At 39.9% G+C, this 19,361-nt stretch overlaps 3 protein-coding genes across 3 annotated transcripts; 2 read left to right on the top strand and 1 right to left on the bottom strand.

Moving 5' to 3' along the window:
- Nucleotides 1-640: 640 nt before the first annotated feature.
- Nucleotides 641-982, top strand: LOC138904548 (uncharacterized). The gene has a single exon (XM_070193053.1). It carries the CDS (start codon nt 641-643, stop codon nt 980-982), a length of 342 nt encoding a protein of 113 aa, XP_070049154.1.
- A 757-nt stretch (nt 983-1,739) lies between these two features.
- On the top strand, nt 1,740-2,219 carry LOC138904547 (uncharacterized). Its single transcript, XM_070193052.1, has one exon. The coding sequence runs from the start codon at nt 1,740-1,742 to the stop codon at nt 2,217-2,219; it is 480 nt and encodes a 159-aa protein (XP_070049153.1).
- A 3,621-nt stretch (nt 2,220-5,840) lies between these two features.
- Nucleotides 5,841-8,811, bottom strand: LOC104101570 (mitochondrial import inner membrane translocase subunit Tim9). Its single transcript, XM_009609050.4, has 2 exons — nt 8,625-8,811; nt 5,841-6,324 (listed from the first exon to the last, which is right to left on the bottom strand). The coding sequence occupies exons 1-2, from the start codon at nt 8,717-8,719 to the stop codon at nt 6,138-6,140; spliced, it is 282 nt and encodes a 93-aa protein (XP_009607345.1). The 5' UTR covers nt 8,720-8,811; the 3' UTR covers nt 5,841-6,137.
- Nucleotides 8,812-19,361: the final 10,550 nt, after the last annotated feature.

Genomic DNA, 19,361 nt, shown 5'->3' with positions numbered 1-19,361 from the left:
TTTAGCAGCCCCTATACTTGGAAAGCCGCTGATACTATATATTTCAGCACAAGAAAGATCTGTTGGAGCGTTGTTGGCCCAAGAAAATAGTAAGGGGAAAGAAAAATCTCTTTACTACTTGAGCAGGGTGATGACACCAAACGAGTTGAATTATTCGCCAATTGAAAAGTTATGTTTGGCGCTAGTCTTCTCAATTCAAAAGTTGAAGCACTACTTTCAAGCTCATGTTGTTCGTCTTGTTTCTAAAGCAAATCCCATCAAGTTCGTGATATCAAAACCTATTCTTAGTGATCGACTAGCGAGATGGTATCTCCAATTTCAACATTTCGAGATTTTGTGCATCCCTCAAAAGGTTGTAAAAGGACAAGCATTGGCAGGCTTCTTGGCAGATCACCCTATACCTGATGATTGGGAGCTAACTGATGAACTACCTGATAAGGACGCAATGGTCATTGAAGTTCAACCTCCATGGAAGATGTACTTTGATGGTGCTGCACATCGCGGATGAGCTGGTGCTGGTGTAGTATTTGTCACTTCTCAAGGTGAAGTTCTGCCTTACTCTTTTATGTTGACGCAACTCTGCTCTAACAATGTTGCTGAGTATCAAGCACTAATACTTGGGCTTGAAATAGCTGTCAAAATGAAGCGGTTACAATTGCAAGTCTTTGTTGACTCTCAGTTGGTGATCGACCAGCTTTTAGGTAGTTACGAGGTCAAGAAACTTGAACTGCTCCCATATCATGATTATACTAAAAAATTAATGGGATGGGTCGGTGACATGACTATTCAACATGTTCCAAGGAAAGAAAACAAGAAGGCTGATGCTTTAGCTGCCCTAGCTTCATCGTTAACCCTGCATGATCAAGCGCAAGTTACTGTCTGCCAAAAATGGGTAGTACCGCCGCCAAATGAGGTTGAAGATGAAGGAAATGAACTCAAGCATCTTGTCGTTGTTTTTGAAGCTGAGAAAGAAGAATGGTGACAACCCATTATCGACTACTTAAGTTATGGGATACTTTCAGAAAATCCGAGGAGAAGGACTGAAATCTGTCGTCGTGCACCTCGCTTCCTTTACTACAAAGATACTCTATACAGAAGGTCATTCGAGGGAGTACTCTTGCGATGCTTAGGGGAAGAAAAAGCACCCCAAGCTTTGCAAGAAGCACATTCTGGGGTATGTGGGTCACACCAGTCTGGACCAAAGCTCCATTTCCATATAAAAAGGATGGGATATTATTTGCCAACGATGGTAAAAGATTGCTTGGACTACGCTCGAAGATGCAAGGCTTGTCAATTCCATGCGAATTTTATTCATCAACCTCCTGAAGTGTTGCACTCGACTGTGGCATCCTGGTCGTTTGACGCTTGGGGGTTGGATGTTGTTGGACCACTGCCAAAATCCTCTGGTGGGCACCTATACATCTTGGTTGCAACTGACTACTTCTCAAAATGGGCTGAAGATGTTGCTCTTAAAGAGGTAAAGAAGGAAAATGTTGCAAGTTTCATCCGAGTAAACATAATCTATTGCTTTGGCATTCCTTGTTACATAATAACGGATAATGGAAAGCCATTCGATAATAGATTGATGAACAAGATTTGTGATCTCTTTGGCTTCAAGCAACGTAACTCTTCGATGTACAATGCTGCCGCCAATGGTCTAGCTGAGGCATTCAACAAAACTCTATGCAAATTGTTAAAAAAAAGTCGTCTCCAAATCCAAACGAGATTGGAATGACCGTATGGAAGAATCTCTATGGGCATATAGGACGACTCATTGCACGCCAACACAAGCGACTCCTTATTCACTCGTTTATAGAGTCGAAGCCGTCTTGCCACTCGAGCGTCAAATACCTTCATTACGACTGGCTATTCAAGAAGGGATCACTAAAGAAAATGCTCGACTTAGATTAGCAAAGTTGGAGGCTCTTGATGAGAAGAGGTTGGAAGCTCAACAAAGTCTTGAATGTTATCAAGCTCGATTGTCTCGTGCATTCAATAAAAGAGTTCGCCCGATATCCTTTCAAGTAGGAGATCAAGTTCTTGCCATACGAAGACCCATTATTACTTCCCATAAACCTGTAGGGAAGTTTACTTCGAAATGGGATGGGCCATATGTCGTACAAGAAGCTTACTCAAGTGGGGCTTACAAGCTGGTTGATGCAGATGGCATGAGAATCGGCCCTATCAATGGTAAGTTTTTTAAGAAGTATTATCCTTGAAGTTGCAATGCTCCTTGACGCATGAGCCTAAACTGCATGTTCCTACACTCCTAGACCGCATGAGTCTAAACTGTGTACGGCCCACCACAAAAAGAAAAAAGGGTCCGCTAGGTTGAAAACCTCCAAAGAGGCGGCCTAGGCAAAAGTTAGGACATTAAAAAAAAATAACCCATTCTGAACTACGGTATGACTTGATCCTCTTCATCGAGGTACGTAGGCAACTTAGAGTTTCATTCTGAGTTCAGTCGCATAAGTTCAAAAGATACGTAATCCCCCAATCGTTGTCCAAATGAAGTACGATGGAATGTAATCCATTCAATCAGCACTTGAAAATCGAGCTGAGATACCATTCTTGTGTTAAACTTTAGATCCCATTTGATTTAAAGGGGCAAGCTTCTGTGATAAATTGGTATCTTCAATGGAATGATTTTAGTCTTTTAGGAGGCTAATAAGTATTTGCATTGAAGCCCGGAGATTCACTATGTCTTCATGTTCACCAAATCTTTAAGTCCTCCGGTCTTCAAATTTGCCGCTCTTCAAGTTGAAATATTTAAATCCTCCAAGTCTCCAAGTTGAAGTCTTCAAGTCCATCGGTCTTCAAGTTCGCCGCTCTTCAAGTTAAAATATTTAAGCCTTCCAAGTCTCCAAGTTGAAGTCTTCAAGTCTGTCGGTCTTCAAGTTGAATTATTTAAGTCCTCCAAATCTTCAAGTTGAAGTCTTCAAGCCTTCTAATTTTTCATGTTGAAGTTTAAAAGTCCATCACTCTTCAAGTTAAAGTCTGCAAAGTCCGCCAAATCTTCAAAGTTTACCGAGTGTTCGGGTTGAAACTTTCTAATTTTTCAATCTTAAGGTGGACATTTAAATCTCTTTGCACCTTAAGTTGGCCTCATCGTTGGTTTATCCTTAAAAGGAACTATAACTTTCCAATCTTAAGGTGGACATGTAAGCCCCTTTGCATCTTTAGCCCCTTGGATTTGTCCTCCCATATGATGTTTGAGGATTTGTCCATCTATTTGTTGCCATAGACTTGTACTTCGATATGCCATATGAACCTTTTCGTCCTGAAATGGCCTCCAGTTCTTTTGGGCAGGGATGAGTATCCATTCATTCATACCTCGAAAGTAATCTCTCTAATAGTCGGGTCATTTTGAGAGTAATCTCTCCGATAGTCGGACCACCTTGAGAGTAATCTCTCCGATAGTCGGGTCGTTTTGAGAGTAATCTCTCCGATAGTCGGGTCGTTTTGAGAGTAATCTCTCCGATAGTCAAGTCACATTGAGAGTAATCTCTCCGATAGTCGAGCCGCATTGAGAGTAATCTCTCCGATAGTCGAGCCACATTGAAAGTAATCTTTCCGATAGTCAAGCCACATTAAAAGTAATCTCTCCGATAATCGGGCCACCTTAAGAGTAATCTCTCCAATATTTGGACAAGAATGAGTATCCATCCCCTAACACCCTATGATTGTATTCTTCATGCATAGATCATCTTATTAATCAAGAACATATCCTCATTGACCTACCCAAAAAAAAATGACCAAAAAAAAAACCGAACCAAAAAAAATTACTTTACTTGCCAGATGTGAATTCGAGCAGGTGTGCAAGTTACAAATCTATGCCTATTGAACGTGGGAGCATGGATTTATATAGATGACAAAAGGTGGCTGTCAAACAGTAATTTCGATGTGGGACGTTGCGAGAATTGGTCTTTGGAAAGGACTTGGATTGTTGGGCGGCAACAGTTACTCTAATTAGAGTTGGCGTGGGATGGAATCCTAGCAAGACAATAATATGTCAAGTGGAGTTCTTACCATATTGTTGCCAGCGTGTAAAAAGGCCAAAAAGAACAAAAGAAACCAAATTCAATTTCCATTTGACAATCCAAATGCAAAATCAATTCCAGTTACGTGGTTTTCTTTATCCAACATACTATAAGACTAGTGCAAGCTTTAAGAAATTGAAGCTAAGAATCTGTTAGCACATGCTCTCAACTTTAGCAAGAAATAAAATGTTATTTTCGAAGGTTGCTGTATTAATTCACGGATACTTCAAGTCTAGCCTTCGAACTAAACAAAGTTAATGTCTTTGACAAGTCTTGAAGTAGGGGGCATTTGTAGGCATTTAAAATTTATTGAAATTAGATCCATAAAATAATTTAGATTATATTTTAAATTTAAGATATATTAGTTCAAGTAAATTTATTGGGCTAATATTAATTAGATTAATTATATAAGTCCAAATACGTATGGGTTAAATAAATGAGTCCAAATTTATTGGGCTATAGACGATAAGCCCACTTCATTAAGCCCAAGATATCATCTTCCTCAAGGCCCAGTTTGGTGCCACGTGTCAAATGATGTGGCACACCAAGTCAAACAAGAGAGCCAATAGGGTCGTGCCACGTGTCAAAATAACAAGGCATGCCAAGTCAAATTAAAAGGCCAATGAAACCGCGCCACATGTGCAAGTGACATGTTTCGGCCAATCAAATGTGGCCTTGTCACACTTCAATTTGATTGGTCGGAAAGAGTTTGTTCTTATCATAACTCTTCCCTTCCACAACTATAAATAGGGGTCTTCATAACTCAGAAAAGACACCAGAAGTTATAACAAGAAGCAAGAAAGAGCTCATGGATCAAACGTTGCAAATTCCTCCATAAGTTTCAAGCTTCAAGCAATCAAGTTCAAGTTCAACAAATCAAGTTCAAACTCAAGAACGAAGAACAAATCAAGTTCAAGCTCAAGAACGAAGAACAAATCAAGATTCAAGGAGTACGAGTTCAAATCAAAGTTCGTGCTAGTTAAATTCAAGATCATCGTTCGTGACAACAAATATAAGTTCAAGATCAAGCTCAAAGGCCCTTGAATTTATTTACTATTGAAAAGAAGAATCAGAGGATTCATAGAGATTGTACACTCAAATTACTTGAAATCAAATACTACGATTGTTGCAATATTTTTCGGTCTTGATTTTATTTTTTCGACGCAATTTATTGTCTACACTATGTTCATTCATTTCATTTTTTCCTCAATTTGCTTCGTTAATTTGATAAATCAAATTCTGGATTCCTGTAGATTAGTTCTCATATTTGTCTAACAGATTAGTAGATCTGCATTTTAATTCAAAAACTTTTGTTAAACTTATTAAAGAAAAGAAGTAAAAGAAAAAAGAAAAAAGGTAAACGAACACAGATCTGAAGAACAAAGGGGGAAGGAGAAAGAAGAGGGTGGTTGACGAAATCTTAAGAATAGAAAAGAAAGGGCCCACCTTTTATGCGCTTAATTATTTTTTTTTTTTTTTTTACCACATCAGCTATTAGGATGGAATAAAATTCACTCACAATGTGTTTAGGAGAATAAAAAATCACCCGTTTAATTTAAGTGTTCAAACATGTTTTCTGGACAAGTTTAATGGTTCTATGTATTTTGCCAATCCGAAACCAAAATAAAGTTGATTATCAAGGGCAACCGTGTTTAGTTGACAACCCGTGTGTTGAAGAAGATAGGCATGATAGAAGAATTTAATTCCATAAGCTCTGTTTAATTAATTTTTTTATTAATTGAGCTCTATCAACTTCAAGTTCATTAAATTGCATAAACAGCGAAAAGGGCAACAGATATGTATTCTTGATGAAATTGAATACCAAATTATTTTCCAAAATGCTGCCACAAAAGAATGCTATGGTAACAGCAAATGACCTGCAATTCTACTGTTCAAGTTTCTAATATTTTTTACTCGAAATATTCTATGGGATTGAGAAGCAAAAGTACATTATACTAATTCATCTGACGAGGATAGCTGTTGACATCGGAAAATGAAGGATATGCAAGGAGCTTCCACTCATTTTCTTCACTAATCCGCAATAGGCAATGCCTACGGTAATGAGAAATTGAATTGCAGGCATAAACTAGAAGCATATTAATCTGGTGTTGGTGCGCCTTGGTTAAGCTCTGCGAATCTCATACCCACACGCATAGAATGCTTCAAGAACTTCTCAGCACATCGCCTGACACAGGTCTCCTCCTGTTTGTCCAAAGTTTTGCGTTTGAAGGTATCTACACAGTCCGTGAAACATCTTTCAACCAGGGAATTATACATTCTCAAACTGCAATTGTTCGAGACAAGAGACGAGGCTTTAGAGTTACAATACTATTATCATGAGAAAGTATTAATAGAGACAGGCAGTAAGAAAATAAAATAATGTCTTCAATTTCCTTCAAGATTGTGTGCTTTAAGATATTTTAGTTTATTTCATTTTTTGTTTACAGAATCAATCCTTTTTGAATTTCCTATTACTATATAGCAGTTTTAACTACTCTGAAGTTACTATTTTTATGACTATCAAGGTAAATATTATTTTCATTTTCTCTTCTCCAATAACTATTTTCCAGCATATGCCACAAAATATGCACATCAGTGAAGCAGAACTGATAGACGAGCTAACGGAGGTGATATGTTGCAACTTACCTATGTCCTTTCCCTTGTGTATCAGTATCCGAACAGGAATTGCCAATTGCATATTCAGTACAAACTTAAGATCAATACAGTTGGATGTTTGATTAGAAATTTTATTTGCTACTTATCACATAGTATACACATTTGATGTGATCTACGTAAAGCTCAGATAGCCTCCCAAATTTTTAATTCTTTTAATCATATTTTGCCTTGTGTTCTTAACAGAATCCTTCCCAGAGAGTACTCCAATATTATTTTGACAAGTCAACAAATTTCATTAATAAACATGAAGGTGGCATCAAAAAATTATGTACAAGATGTGCAGGTGTCTCTTGGTTGAATCTTCAATTGTTTTCCACCAAGTTTGACTAACTGTGCTTACTATTTTGTCCAGAAGCATTTCAACATTTTGAACAAAAATGTTACAACTTTTTAGAAGCCTTCTAATACCATGAGAAGGCTTCATAAAAGTTATCTTTCTGTAGTTTCATTTTCAAGAAAGGGCTTGGACTCTCAAGAACTCATGACACGAATAGCAGAATAGGTAATATGGCTCACTACCAAGATACGGCCTCCAATAAAAATACTCAATCCAGAAAAATCAGCTTATTACTCTCAAAAGGTACGACACGAATAAGTTTGTTGCTTATCAACGAGGCATGCCTTGCAAAAACTTTATTGAACCAATAAAATAACTTGATAGATGTTTCAACCTCACACATTGGAGATCTCGACCTCATAGGTCACAACAGAATTTAACTGATTATTTCAAAGGATTTAAACTCAAAACTACGCTACAAACCCCTACTTAATGAGCTCGAAGCAAGGAAATCCCATCCAGCAAATTCTTAGAAGGCATAAAATCATCTCTAGGAACACATTACTCCAACATTACTCCATGGATTCTTCTCAAGAATCCGCCTAATCAGTTTAATATGATAGAATAAACTACCCAAAAATACAAATTACCTACACTAGCTTATTACATGGCTAATTGCATAATAGTGCAGATGATGTGTACATTTTCAGTCTTTATTTGGATTCAAACTAATGAAACTAGACTTACGCTGTGGGGTGATGCAAAATGTTTGCTTGAGGCAAGCTTAAACCCAGAAGCTGGGTGCAAAATAGGTTGAGTTCTTTGCCTCGCTTAGACAGCATATCAGCTTAGGCACCAAGGTGCAAAAGCGTGCTTCTCATTGCACATGAGCTCCGCCGTGAAGAGGGTAGCACTAGACAGTAACTATTCACTTAATATGTGTGTGTGTATGTATATTCATGCACATGCGCGCGCACGGACAAACGCGCACACACACACACACACATCATAGTGCTCTCTCTCTCTCTCTCATTTATAAATATCACAACTCTCTAGGAAAGCTATGCTTCTGAAGCCCTAGAGTTATCCTCAATTTTTGCTTCGTTATCTCAATATATTACTAGCTTCTGTCCACCATCATTTTCTCTGCCTCCAGAACAACTAGATTCAAGTTAAGTTGTGAACACTTAATCTGCATTATGAGTATAAGACTAGCAGTCTAACCATCCAACACAATTCAGCGCTGATTGCTGCTCCTATGAGTATCAGCCCAGCTAACGCCATGCCAAATAAACTGCCTAATTCACGGTTACATATTGATCCAAGCTTGCCAATATCACCGCTGGAACTAATTACCAAATACTCTCCATTCTTAATTTAAATATCAAGGGAAAGAATTATAAAATCAGCTTTAGGGAATAAGAAAAGGTGCATAGGTTAAAATTCTAAATGCTAGCTTAAACCTGCTAAGAAAATATAAGCATGAATTTGTGGCGCAGTAAGCAGTAAATCATGGTTTTGGATTAATTAAGCTAATTTATTTTGCCACCATTAGGAGATTCATTTCCTATTTATTGTACAAAGTGAAAACGTGCATATAAACATCAAACAGAAAGGAGAAAGGTAAGAACCTGTCACGAATTTGGAGCTGGTCAATCATGGCGGCCATTTTAAGCTTATCTGCTTCAGGTAGTGAATCCAAATCTCCAATCATACTCTTGTCCATCTTGATTCCTGAATCTGATCCAATACTATATGCAACTACTGCTTGTGTTTCGGGGAGAGAACCAGACCAATAGCAGCTACTGCGTTTTTAAGCGGAAAAATATATATAAACCCTAGCAGTGTTTGAGATTGGAAAAAAGCCCAATAACGTGTCCTTTAGACCCTCCGACTTTTCGATATTACAGTTCTTCCCCATTATTCTTCATTATTTAATTTTGTAACCCTAGTAAAGTTTGCAAGTTTGGCAAAAGCAGTGTAAATTTGGGTCTAGGACTGGTAGTTTTAACTTTTACGATTTTATTTCTTATATATTTACTTTAAGTAATTTATTGTAGCAATGTCAATGTATTGTAAGTATACCTATTTTTAAGAAATATGTATTTATACTTATGATATGAATATTGTTTGACAAAAAATATAGATCTTGATTCAACTAATTAGATTTATGCAAATAAGGATTAATCTTGGTTAATAATAATATCCTAAAGACAAAATTCTCGATATTATGGTAAATAGTACGTAGATCTATTCCGAAGGTTACGATGGTGTACCATAATGACAATATTCAAGGACCCAACAGAAGTAATGTAGCATTAAATAGTGATGAATAGCAATAAATGGCATTTATGTAAATAAAACGAACGAGTCACCCGAGAAAGGATGAAATCAGTGGATGTTCTTTCTAACAATGATGAATGATGGATAAGCCTTTGAATATTCGAGTTATTCTCGGATCCAATAAAAAAATGTGAACAAAAATCTTAGTGAAAAGGTTGTTTTTGTATGCCTATAATAAGACCAGATTCTCTATATAAAGTCAAAGTATATTTTACAAGTGAATATCTCATGTCTCCTATTATTGTGTCTTTTTTTTTAATATTCCTAGAAACCCTAATAGTACAATTGCAGAGAATATCCACTAGAATATTCTCTTTAATGTCTTATCTTGAAAGTTGAAACTAGTCGTTCTAACTCTATTAAGGGTATTCGATCTCGGCCTTGATCCTTGACGACTCCTCGTCCTCAGTCCTTGCTAACTCTTCGACCACAACTTATATTGTTCCTTAAACCACTTCGACATGTGGCGGCCTGGGAATGTTTCGCTAATTCCATTCTGACTTAACTATTCTAGAGATAGATTTTGACCCATACAGTTAGTCCCTCCGCTTATTAAGGCTGACTTCGCGGGCGGGTTCGATGAGCGGATCATGTTGTTGGTGATCGAGATAATCAAGCGGACTACACGAGTCGTGGTTGTTGCGGTGAGCAGGCGACGTGGCTCTCTGTGGGCCGCATATTTCAAATGCTTCGAATTTCCCAGATGATTTGCTGGAGTTATGTTGTCCACAGGTTAGGATAACGTCATGATGTCATGCATTATATTCCCGATACGTCACTTAGTTTCGCGTGTGACTTTTGATTAGACCTGCTGCTTCGGTTCTGGTACCAATCATGATGAACCGTTTTCGGTTTTGGTGCTATGACTTTTATAAATAGAGATCTTTGAACCTGATTTTGGAGTTTAAACCCTCTAATGTTCCGAAACACCATACCTTTCTCTTGCTCTCTTCTTCTCCAAATTTCTGTCCTCTTGTTTCATTGACCTATATTATTCTTCATTCTCTCTCGTTTGTTGCTCTCCTCCACTACGATGAATCATGTCTAACATATCTTCTGATGTTGGTGAGGGGAGTCGTGTTGCTCCCTTGGAAGTAGTGTTACCCTCCCATGGGAAGAGCGTTTTAGCCATTATTGAGGATGAAACCTTCCCATCATTGGAGGAAATAATCCCGCGTAATCCCGAATCCAGGTTTGACCTTACCAACGTACCGGACCCCGCGCCTGGAGTCTTTAAATCAATGATGACGCCTAAGGAATTGGCAGAACTTAAGGCCAAATTCGGTCTTCCAAACCATGTTGAGCTGATCCCGGCTGAGGGGGACATAGTATAGGTCCATCATACTATGTACTGCGCTCTTTATGCCTACCCTTTCCTCATCGGCTACTCTTTCCCCCTCCTCCCGCTAGTGGAGGAATTTTGTCGTTATTACGGCGTCTGTCCGGCTCAGCTTGCATCGTACGTCTACAAGGTGATTAAGATGCTGACCAAATTCATCGAGCTGACCGGGGTCGAACTAACGCTGCGGCACTTGATACATCTATTCGCCCCTGGCTTTTATAGGGGGACAATGCTGAACCTTAACCACCGAGGAGGCAAATGTCTGGTGGTGAATATGGACGACAAAGCCAATCGTCAATTTTGGCTTAACTTCTTCTTCGTCAGGACCGAGGACGTCGTGGCCAACATCAACGGCTTTCCTGAAGCTTGGAACTACACTCGTGAGTGCCCTGATTCTTTCTGCGTTCATTTTTTGTTTTGGATTTTGATTTTACTTTTCTCTTTTGTAGCCAACGGCCAACCTCCTCTTCTGGTCTCTCACATCTCTGACTGGGTTGAGTGACTCATCCCTCATATCGTAGGGATCCGTGATTGGCCAAGTTTTTTCAACAAATTCAAGCCTGCTCTCCCTTCGACTGGTAATTTCTTTTCTTTGATCGTGGCCGCTCCATTTCCTATTGTGTATGGATTTATTTTTCTAACTTGATGTTGTCTTTTTTTTCCAGGCAGGTGATCTTCTCGGAGGAGCCGCGCACCAGTGCCCTCTTTTCGAAGGACGACTGTTGTATCTTTGGCTTTTGCTCCTATTGTGACTACTACGTCTTCCGTACTAGTCTCAACCTCAGCAGCCGTAGTTCGAGAGGTTATCTCCGTTCCATCTAAGGATGACGCATCTCCTGATGATGGTGGTCTAATGCCTCGTAAGAGGAGAGGAGTAGATACTGGGGGAGAGAGGCCGGCAACCGTTGATGTGGGAGATTGTGGCTTTGTATTTCGAGAAACGACCACAATGCATATTGGAGAGATCCCCAAGGCAAGTCCCTAGGCCCCTCACTTGGAGGAAACGAGCATGCGTCCTGTGGGGAACACGATCGAGGGCGAGGTCCATAATGACAGCCCTGCACTTCCAAGGCACGAGAAGGCCTCATCTTTCGGGGTCGCGACGGACGTCCCTTCTTTGACTGATGGTAGAGGGAAGCTCATCACTGAGAAGGACATTGGATCTGACTTTGACATGGATATGGACGAGTTGAGAATGATCGATGAGGGACTCACTCAACTCGAAATGAGGTTGGAAGGGGGTTCAAGGACTATTGCGATCCCGATGGATCGTAACCTACTTGTAAACACCGAAGAAATAGTCTATGCCCTTGGTCCTCTTTGTTCTGAAATTGAGGGTACAACCCTCGAGATGATAGATGACAACACTTTGTCTAATAACATTGTTGGCCTTACTCTTCGAGTAAGTATAACTGTTGTCCGTTCTTTTCTTTATGTTTTGCTTTCTTTGGTAAGCTCGAATTTCTTTTCTTTATTTTGCAGACGGTTATTTTGGAGATCGAGAGTGCTCGCTAGGAGCAGAAACGTAAAGATATTTAAGTAAAGTTGAAAGACAAGTATTTTAAATGTCTTGAGAAGTATCGGGAGCTTCGGTGTCGGCTCTGCGAGGGCGGCGATGTGCGCCAGTTGAGGGAGGATTAGAAGGAGAGGGAAGAGGAGTTAATGTAGGTCGTGGAGAAATGCAGGGTCTTGGAAGGCACATTGAGGGGCAAAGAGGAGGATCTTGATCTTAGCAGGGGCGTAGAAGCCCAATTCAGTGATCTCCAAGACCAAGTGGTCCTGTTGCGAGGCCAACTCGAAGAATATCAGTTCAGAGCGGAGGCTCTTAGTGGTGAGGTCGCCGAAAGCAAGAGGAGCTAGAGAAGGCGGAGTCTGCTCGGTTGGAAGCTCTGAGGAGGGTGGAGTCCCTTAAAGTGGCGATCCTAACTCTCTGTTCCGAGCGAGAAAATGACTTGACGACGGTAAGGCTTAAAGAAGATAGGCTTGATGAAAGTATTGGGGAGTTGGAGAAAGAAACCTATGACCTTTATGATCGGGTTGCTGCTCTGGAGGCCGAGAAGGCCAAACTACTTGAACGACCTTCTTTATCTACGGCTTCTGGCTTCCCCAACATTCCTTGCGAGTTGTACGAAGAGTGGATTCATGTCGAGGCCTGATTGGATGTGCTTCGTGAGTTGCATGTAGCGGGCTCCGTTCCTGCCATAGACTTTGTGGATTCTCGTGTCAAGACTTGCGAGGCTCAGATTGCTTATGGCTATGATCCGACTACTCCTCGTCATGGTGAGGAAGATGAGGACGGTGAGGATGTTATAGATCGCCTCGAGGACGAGGCCTGGTATGATTCCGTATACCCTCTTGGCGAGGATGGAGAGGGCGTTGAGGGTCAGACCGATGAGGGTGTCGCAGGTCGTGATGGTAGTGATCAGCAGTAGTTCGTTTTTGCTTTTTCTGGAGTTTTTGTGTATTTTTTTTGGTGTCTTTATGAGCCTTTGTAAGAAACCTTTGTTTATAATATCAGAGTTAGCTTTTGCTTTTATTTGCACCTTTCTTATTTGTTGCGCTTTGTTTCTGTACTTTGCACATTTTGCTCCTTTATGCTTTTGTCGTTGTCCTTGTATATATCAAAGTTTATCGGAATGAGGCCGAGGATTAATAGGTATTATTCGAACTTGGTCGAATCTTTACTTCTTTGAATCGTGACCGAGGGCTGGTAGGTGTTATTCGTACTTGGTCGAACTTATCTTTTATTAATCTCGACCGAAGGATGGTGGGTGTTGTTCGAACTTATCCTTTTATTAATCTTGGACGAGGGCCGGTAGGTATTGTTCGAGTAGGATCAAACGTGACCTTGTCTTAGTCATGGACAAGGGCCGATAGGTGTTGTTCAAGCAGGGTCAAACGTGACCTTGTCTTAGTCGTGGACGAGGGCCGATAGGTGTTGTTCGAGCGGGGTGATAAGTGGGAATTTTGACTACTTATTAGCGCCTTTTAGCTTTCGTTCTATTCCAAAAGTGTCTAATTGTATTTCCGAAAACTGATGAAATATGATTATCTGCAGGAGTATTGAAAAATGAGCCACTACGATGAAATCCAACGCAAGGAGGAGTGATCTGAACAAGGACAAAAATCAGGCATAGAAGCTCCCGCAGAATGTGAAAGAAAATCAATAGAGCCAGTGCAAAGTGCGGACCGCACAATTATTGTGCGGCCGCAGAAGCTACGTAAGAGCCAAAGTTCAGAGAGTTTCATTTCAAGCTCAAGAAGAAATGTGGACCGCACAATAATTGTGCGGTTGCAGAAACAGCTATGCGACCGCACTCAGGAAATGTGCGGTCCGCAGAACAGCCCAGTGCAGCCGTACCCAGAAATGTGCGGTCCGCAGAAGAGCCCAGTGCGGTCGCACCTAGAATTGTGCGGATAGCAGAATATGAGAAATGCGGCCGCAATCCAGAATTGTGCGGCCGCAGAGTCAACTCCTATCAAGATCTGAAGAGAAGTGCGGACCGCACATATAATTGTGCGGCCGCAGAACCTCCGAAAGGGCAATTTTGTCCGAAAATTTCAACTTTGTATAAATAGACTACTTTCACGAATTTAGGTTAAGTTTTGAATATTGAAAGTCCTATAGCCGTTTTTCTTTACCCCTTTAGGCAACTTTAGCTTACTTTGGTGATTTAACATTGGATTTTTATCTTTTAATCTTGCAATATGAGTTTTATCATCTTTTCTTCTCGATTTTCTTCTATACTCATTATGTGTAGCTAGATTTTTAGCCAGAGTTGTGACCCAACCCTAGTGTGTGAACCTAATGGGTGTTTGATTTATGACTTGTTTATGGTTGGGTGTTTATTATTTAGCCTTGTTCTTGCCTTTAATTGTAGAATTAATGGTTGCAAACATTAGTTTATGCCTATTTGACTTGGTCTCTACTTGAGAAAGAGAGACTTAATCTAAGAAAACTTGGCTAACAAGAATTTTGGATAAAATTAAGAGATTGATAGTCCCAATTAAAGGGTTGAACCTAGAGATAGTAAAACCCGACTTGAGCATTTTATCAACTGTTTTGTTCAATACCCATTTGGACTTGAGAAAGCCAAATTGGGCAAAATCACTCTCTTACCTAGAGGTATTGAGTGGGTATTTGAGTGTTGATTGCTATAATACACCCCGACCAGCAAAACAAGCTTTAAAGTTTACAACTCATTAGGCAAACACCTAGGTGAAGGTCATACCCCTAGGACTTTTTATATATTTGAAAACCATCCAAAAATAATATTCTCTAGTTTTATATCTTTAGAATTGCAATCCTTAACGTAATTTTAGAAGTAAAAACAAAACCCTATTTGTGGAAGTGCAACCAAGATACATCACGTGCTTTATCCAAATATATACCACTAATCCTATCTGTCACGACCCAATTTCACCTATAGGTCGTGATGGTGCCCAACACTACAACTAGGCAAGCCAACTAATAAGTCAAACATACATTGGTTAAAATTTTATTCCAATAAAATAATAAAATACCAATTTCTACCAATGTGTGTGCCAAGACCCGGTGTCACAAGTGCATGAGCATCTAGTAGATTATACAAAACTCCAAATACTGTCTGAAATAAAATAGACAGAATATAAATATCAGAAGAGACATTGGTAGCTACAGAACGGCTCAGAAAGGCAGCTCACCACTATGCCTCGGGATGACGTGGGTATGTGATGATAGGTCCTCCAGTAGTACCTGTCTCAGATCCTGCACAAAAAGTACAACAAGTGTAGTATGAGTACGTAAACAACGTGTACCCAGTAAGTATCAAGCATAATCTCGAAGTGGTAGAGACGAGATGGCCGACCTTGACACTCACTATGGGTCAATAATAATTGAAATAAGACTAGGATATTTAAATCAGCATGATTTACAGAATTTACAATAATTTATTTAATCAGCGAAAATAATCAAATTCCTTCAAATGTAACAATTCTCAATATATTAATTAAATTCCTTCAATTCAAATAAATTCTAATTTATCAATTAAATCTCATTTACAGGAGTAACAATTAATTCCTAAACAAGCAAGAATAATAATTCATTAAATTCCAAGGATTTTTCAATTTATTAATTAGCTTCACAAGCTGAAATAAATTATTAAAGTATCGTGTAATTATTATTATTAAGCACGATTTCTGCCGAGGACGTACGGCCCGATCCAGAGTGTCGTGTACACTACCGAGGGACGTGTGGCACGATCCATAGATGCATCTATCCTGCCGAGGCATTCGGCCTGCTCCACAAGAAAGGAGGACATTTTCTTATGTGCCTCCGTAAGGAGAGTATATTTTTTATAAGGTAAATTCGGGAAGAGAACAATTTCTTTTAACAATTAATTGATTTAAACAAACAATCAAGCCTGCGAGATTTCCATCCTTTAATATCTTTATCTAACAATTCACAATATATTCATATAGATATCAATTAATATAAATAAATCAAAGAATACAATTTCCACAAGTAAGGCATGCTTTGAGTCCTAAACTACCCGGACTTTAGCATTAATAGTAGCTACGCACGGACTCTCGTCACCGCGTGCGTACGTAGCCCCCCACAATTAGCAACGATTATTTAATTTTAATCACCTATGAGGTAATTTCCCCCTCACAAGATTAGACAAGAGACTTACCTCGTCTTGCTCCAATTTAATCCACTATAAGGCCTTTTTCACGATTATCCAACTCCGTCTGGCTCGAATCTAGCCAAAATAATTCGATACAATCACTAAATATTATAGAAATCAATTCTATAAGAAATACTACATTTTTAAGAAAAGATCCCGAAATTAATTAAAACTTCGCCCGCGGGGCCCACATCTCGGAATCCGGCAAAAGTTATGAAATCCGATAACCCATTCAATTACGAGTCCAACCATACCAGTTTCACTCAAATCCGACTCCGAATCGATACCGAAATCTCAAAATTTCGTTTCTATGAGATTTCTAAACTTTTCCAAATTTCAATCTCAAAACACTAATTAAATTGTGAAAACAATGATATACTTGTATATGTAGACCAAATCCGAGTTAGAATCACTTACCCCAATGTTTTTCCCTTGAAAATCTGCCAAAAGTCGTCTCTGCTCAAGCTCAAGTTCGTTAAAAATGGCAAATGGGATGAATGCCCTCTTTTTATAAAACTGCCCAGCAGCCTTCGGAACTGGTCCTCGAACTGGGCCTCGATCGCGGCTTCGATCACAGGCTCAAGCCTGGACCTCGGTCATAGCCTCGATCAGGGCATCGAACATGTGCCTTCGATCAGGGCATCGAGGTTGGGCCTTCGCTCAGGGCATCGAGCTTGGGTCTCGATCTTAGCCCTCGAGCCTTACCTTTGATCATGCCCTCGAGCCTTGCCTTCGATCATGCCCTCGAGCCTTGCCTTCGATCGAGGCTTCGATACTGAGCCTCGTCCCTGGCGTCGACTCAGGACTCGATCGTGGGCTCGATACCTGGGCTTGATCACAGCCCAGAATGCCCAACAGAAGAGGAAAAATTGCAGCAGCTTTTTAACTCAAATTTTTGATCCGTTAACCATCCGAAACTCATCCGAGGCCCTCGGGACCTCAACCAAATATACCAACAAGTCCTAAAACATCATACGAACTTAGTCGAACCTCTAAATCACATCAAACAATGCTAAAACCATGAATCATACCCCAATTCAAGCTTAATGAAACTAAGAGTCTTCAACTTCTACATTCAATGTCGGAACCTATCAAATCAACTCCGATTGACCTCAAATTTTACACACAAGTCATAAATTACATAACGGAGCTATAAAAATTTTCGGAACTGGATTCCGACTCCGGTATCAAAAAGTCAACTCATCGGTCAAACTTTCATACTTAAATTCTCGTTTTTAGCCATTTCATGCCTAATTTAACTACGGACTTCCAAATAAATTTCCGAACACGCTCCTAAGTCCAAAATCACCATACGGAGCTGTTGGAATCATCAAAATTCTATTCTGGGGTCGTTTTCACATAATTAGACATCCGGTCACTATTCAAACTTAAACATTTTAATTTTTCTTCAAAATTCTAATTCTCGGGCTAGGGACCTCGGAATTTGATTCCGGGCATATGCCCAATTCCCAAATCACGATACGGACCTACCGAAACTGTCAAAATACTGATTCGAGTCTGTCTGCTCAAAATGTTGAACAAAGTCAACTCAATTGACTTTTAAAGCTCTAATTCACATTTTAAATCCATTTTCACATAAAGACTTTCATTAAATTTTACGAATTGTGCACGCAAGTCGAGAAATGATAAATAGTACTTTTCGAGGTCTTAGAGAACATAATTAATTATTAAATTTAAAGATGACTTTTTGGATTATCACATTCTCCACCTCTTAAACAAACGTTCGTCCTCGAACGGGTTTAGAATTATACCTGAAGTGCTGAATAGGTCTGGATATCTTCTCCGCATATTTTCCTCGGCCTCCCAAGTCGCTTCCTCGACTGGTTGGCCCCTCCACTGGACTTTTACTGCAGAAATCCTCTTGGACCTCAACTGGCGAACATGTTTATTAACAATGGCAATTGGTTCCTCTTCATAACCCAAGCTATTATCTAGCTGAACTGTGATGTAGTCTAACACATGTGATAGGTCGGCATGATACTTCCGGAGCATAGATACGTGAAAAACCAGATGAACTCCCGATAGGCTGGGAGACAATGCAAGCTCATAAGCAACCTCCCCAACTCGTTTCAACACCTCAAATGGGCCTATAAACCTTAGGCTTAACTTGCCCTTCTTCCCGAATCTCAAAATTCCCTTCATCGGCGAAACCTTCAAGAGAACTTTTTCACCTACCATAAATGATATATCATGCGCTTTCTGATCCGCGTAACTCTTTTGTCTGGACTATGCTGTACGAAGTCGCTCCTGAATCAACTTTACCTTTTCTAAGGCATCCCTCACCAAATCAGTACCATATAAATTAGCCTCACCTGGCTCAAACCATCCGATAGGTGAATGACATCGCCGACCATATAAGCCTCAAATGGAGCCATCTCGATGCTGGATTGGTAACTGTTATTATAAGCAAACTCGGCCAAAGGCAGGAAATGATCCCACTGACCTCCAAAGTCAATCACACATGCCCTGAGCATATCCTCCAAAATCTGAATTGTCCTCTCTGACTGTCCATCGGTCTGCGGATGAAAGGCTGTGCTGAGCTCTACACGGGTCCCCAACTCACTCAGTACTACTCTCCAGAAATGTGAAGTAAATTGAGGACCTCTATTTGATATGATGGAAATTGGCACACCATGCAACCGAACTATCTCCTGAATATAAATTTGGGCCAACCACTCTGAAGTATACGTAGTCACAATAGGAATAAAATGTGCCGACTTAGTCAACCTGTCAAAAATCACCCAAACTGCATCAAATTTCCTCAAGGTCAGTAGCAACCCAACTACAAAATCCATATTAATTCATTCCCATTTCCACTCTAGTATGGTCATCTGCTGAAGTAGGCCACCTGGCCTCTGGTGCTCATATTTAACTTGCTGGCAATTTAGACACCGAGCTACATACTCAACTATGTCCTTTTTCATTCGTCGCCACCAATAATGCTGCCTCAAGTCACGATACATCTTTGTAGCACTTGGATGAATAGAATATCGAGA

This window comes from Nicotiana tomentosiformis, chromosome 2 (assembly GCF_000390325.3).
Source record: "Nicotiana tomentosiformis chromosome 2, ASM39032v3, whole genome shotgun sequence".
NCBI lineage: Eukaryota > Viridiplantae > Streptophyta > Magnoliopsida > Solanales > Solanaceae > Nicotiana > Nicotiana tomentosiformis.
The sequence above is the reverse complement of the archived record's forward strand: the minus strand, read 5'-3'. Positions and strand labels throughout refer to the sequence as shown.

Bases quoted from the DNA above. Each gene is read 5' to 3' on its own strand.
- LOC138904548 (XM_070193053.1), top strand. From the start codon at position 641: ATGAAGCGGTTACAATTGCAAGTCTTTGTTGACTCTCAGTTGGTGATC.
- LOC138904547 (XM_070193052.1), top strand. From the start codon at position 1,740: ATGGAAGAATCTCTATGGGCATATAGGACGACTCATTGCACGCCAACA.
- LOC104101570 (XM_009609050.4), bottom strand. From the start codon at position 8,719: ATGGACAAGAGTATGATTGGAGATTTGGATTCACTACCTGAAGCAGAT. The intron at 6,325-8,624 runs GTTCTTACCTTT...GAACAATTGCAG, and splicing joins CAGCTCCAAATTCGTGACAG to TTTGAGAATGTATAATTCCC.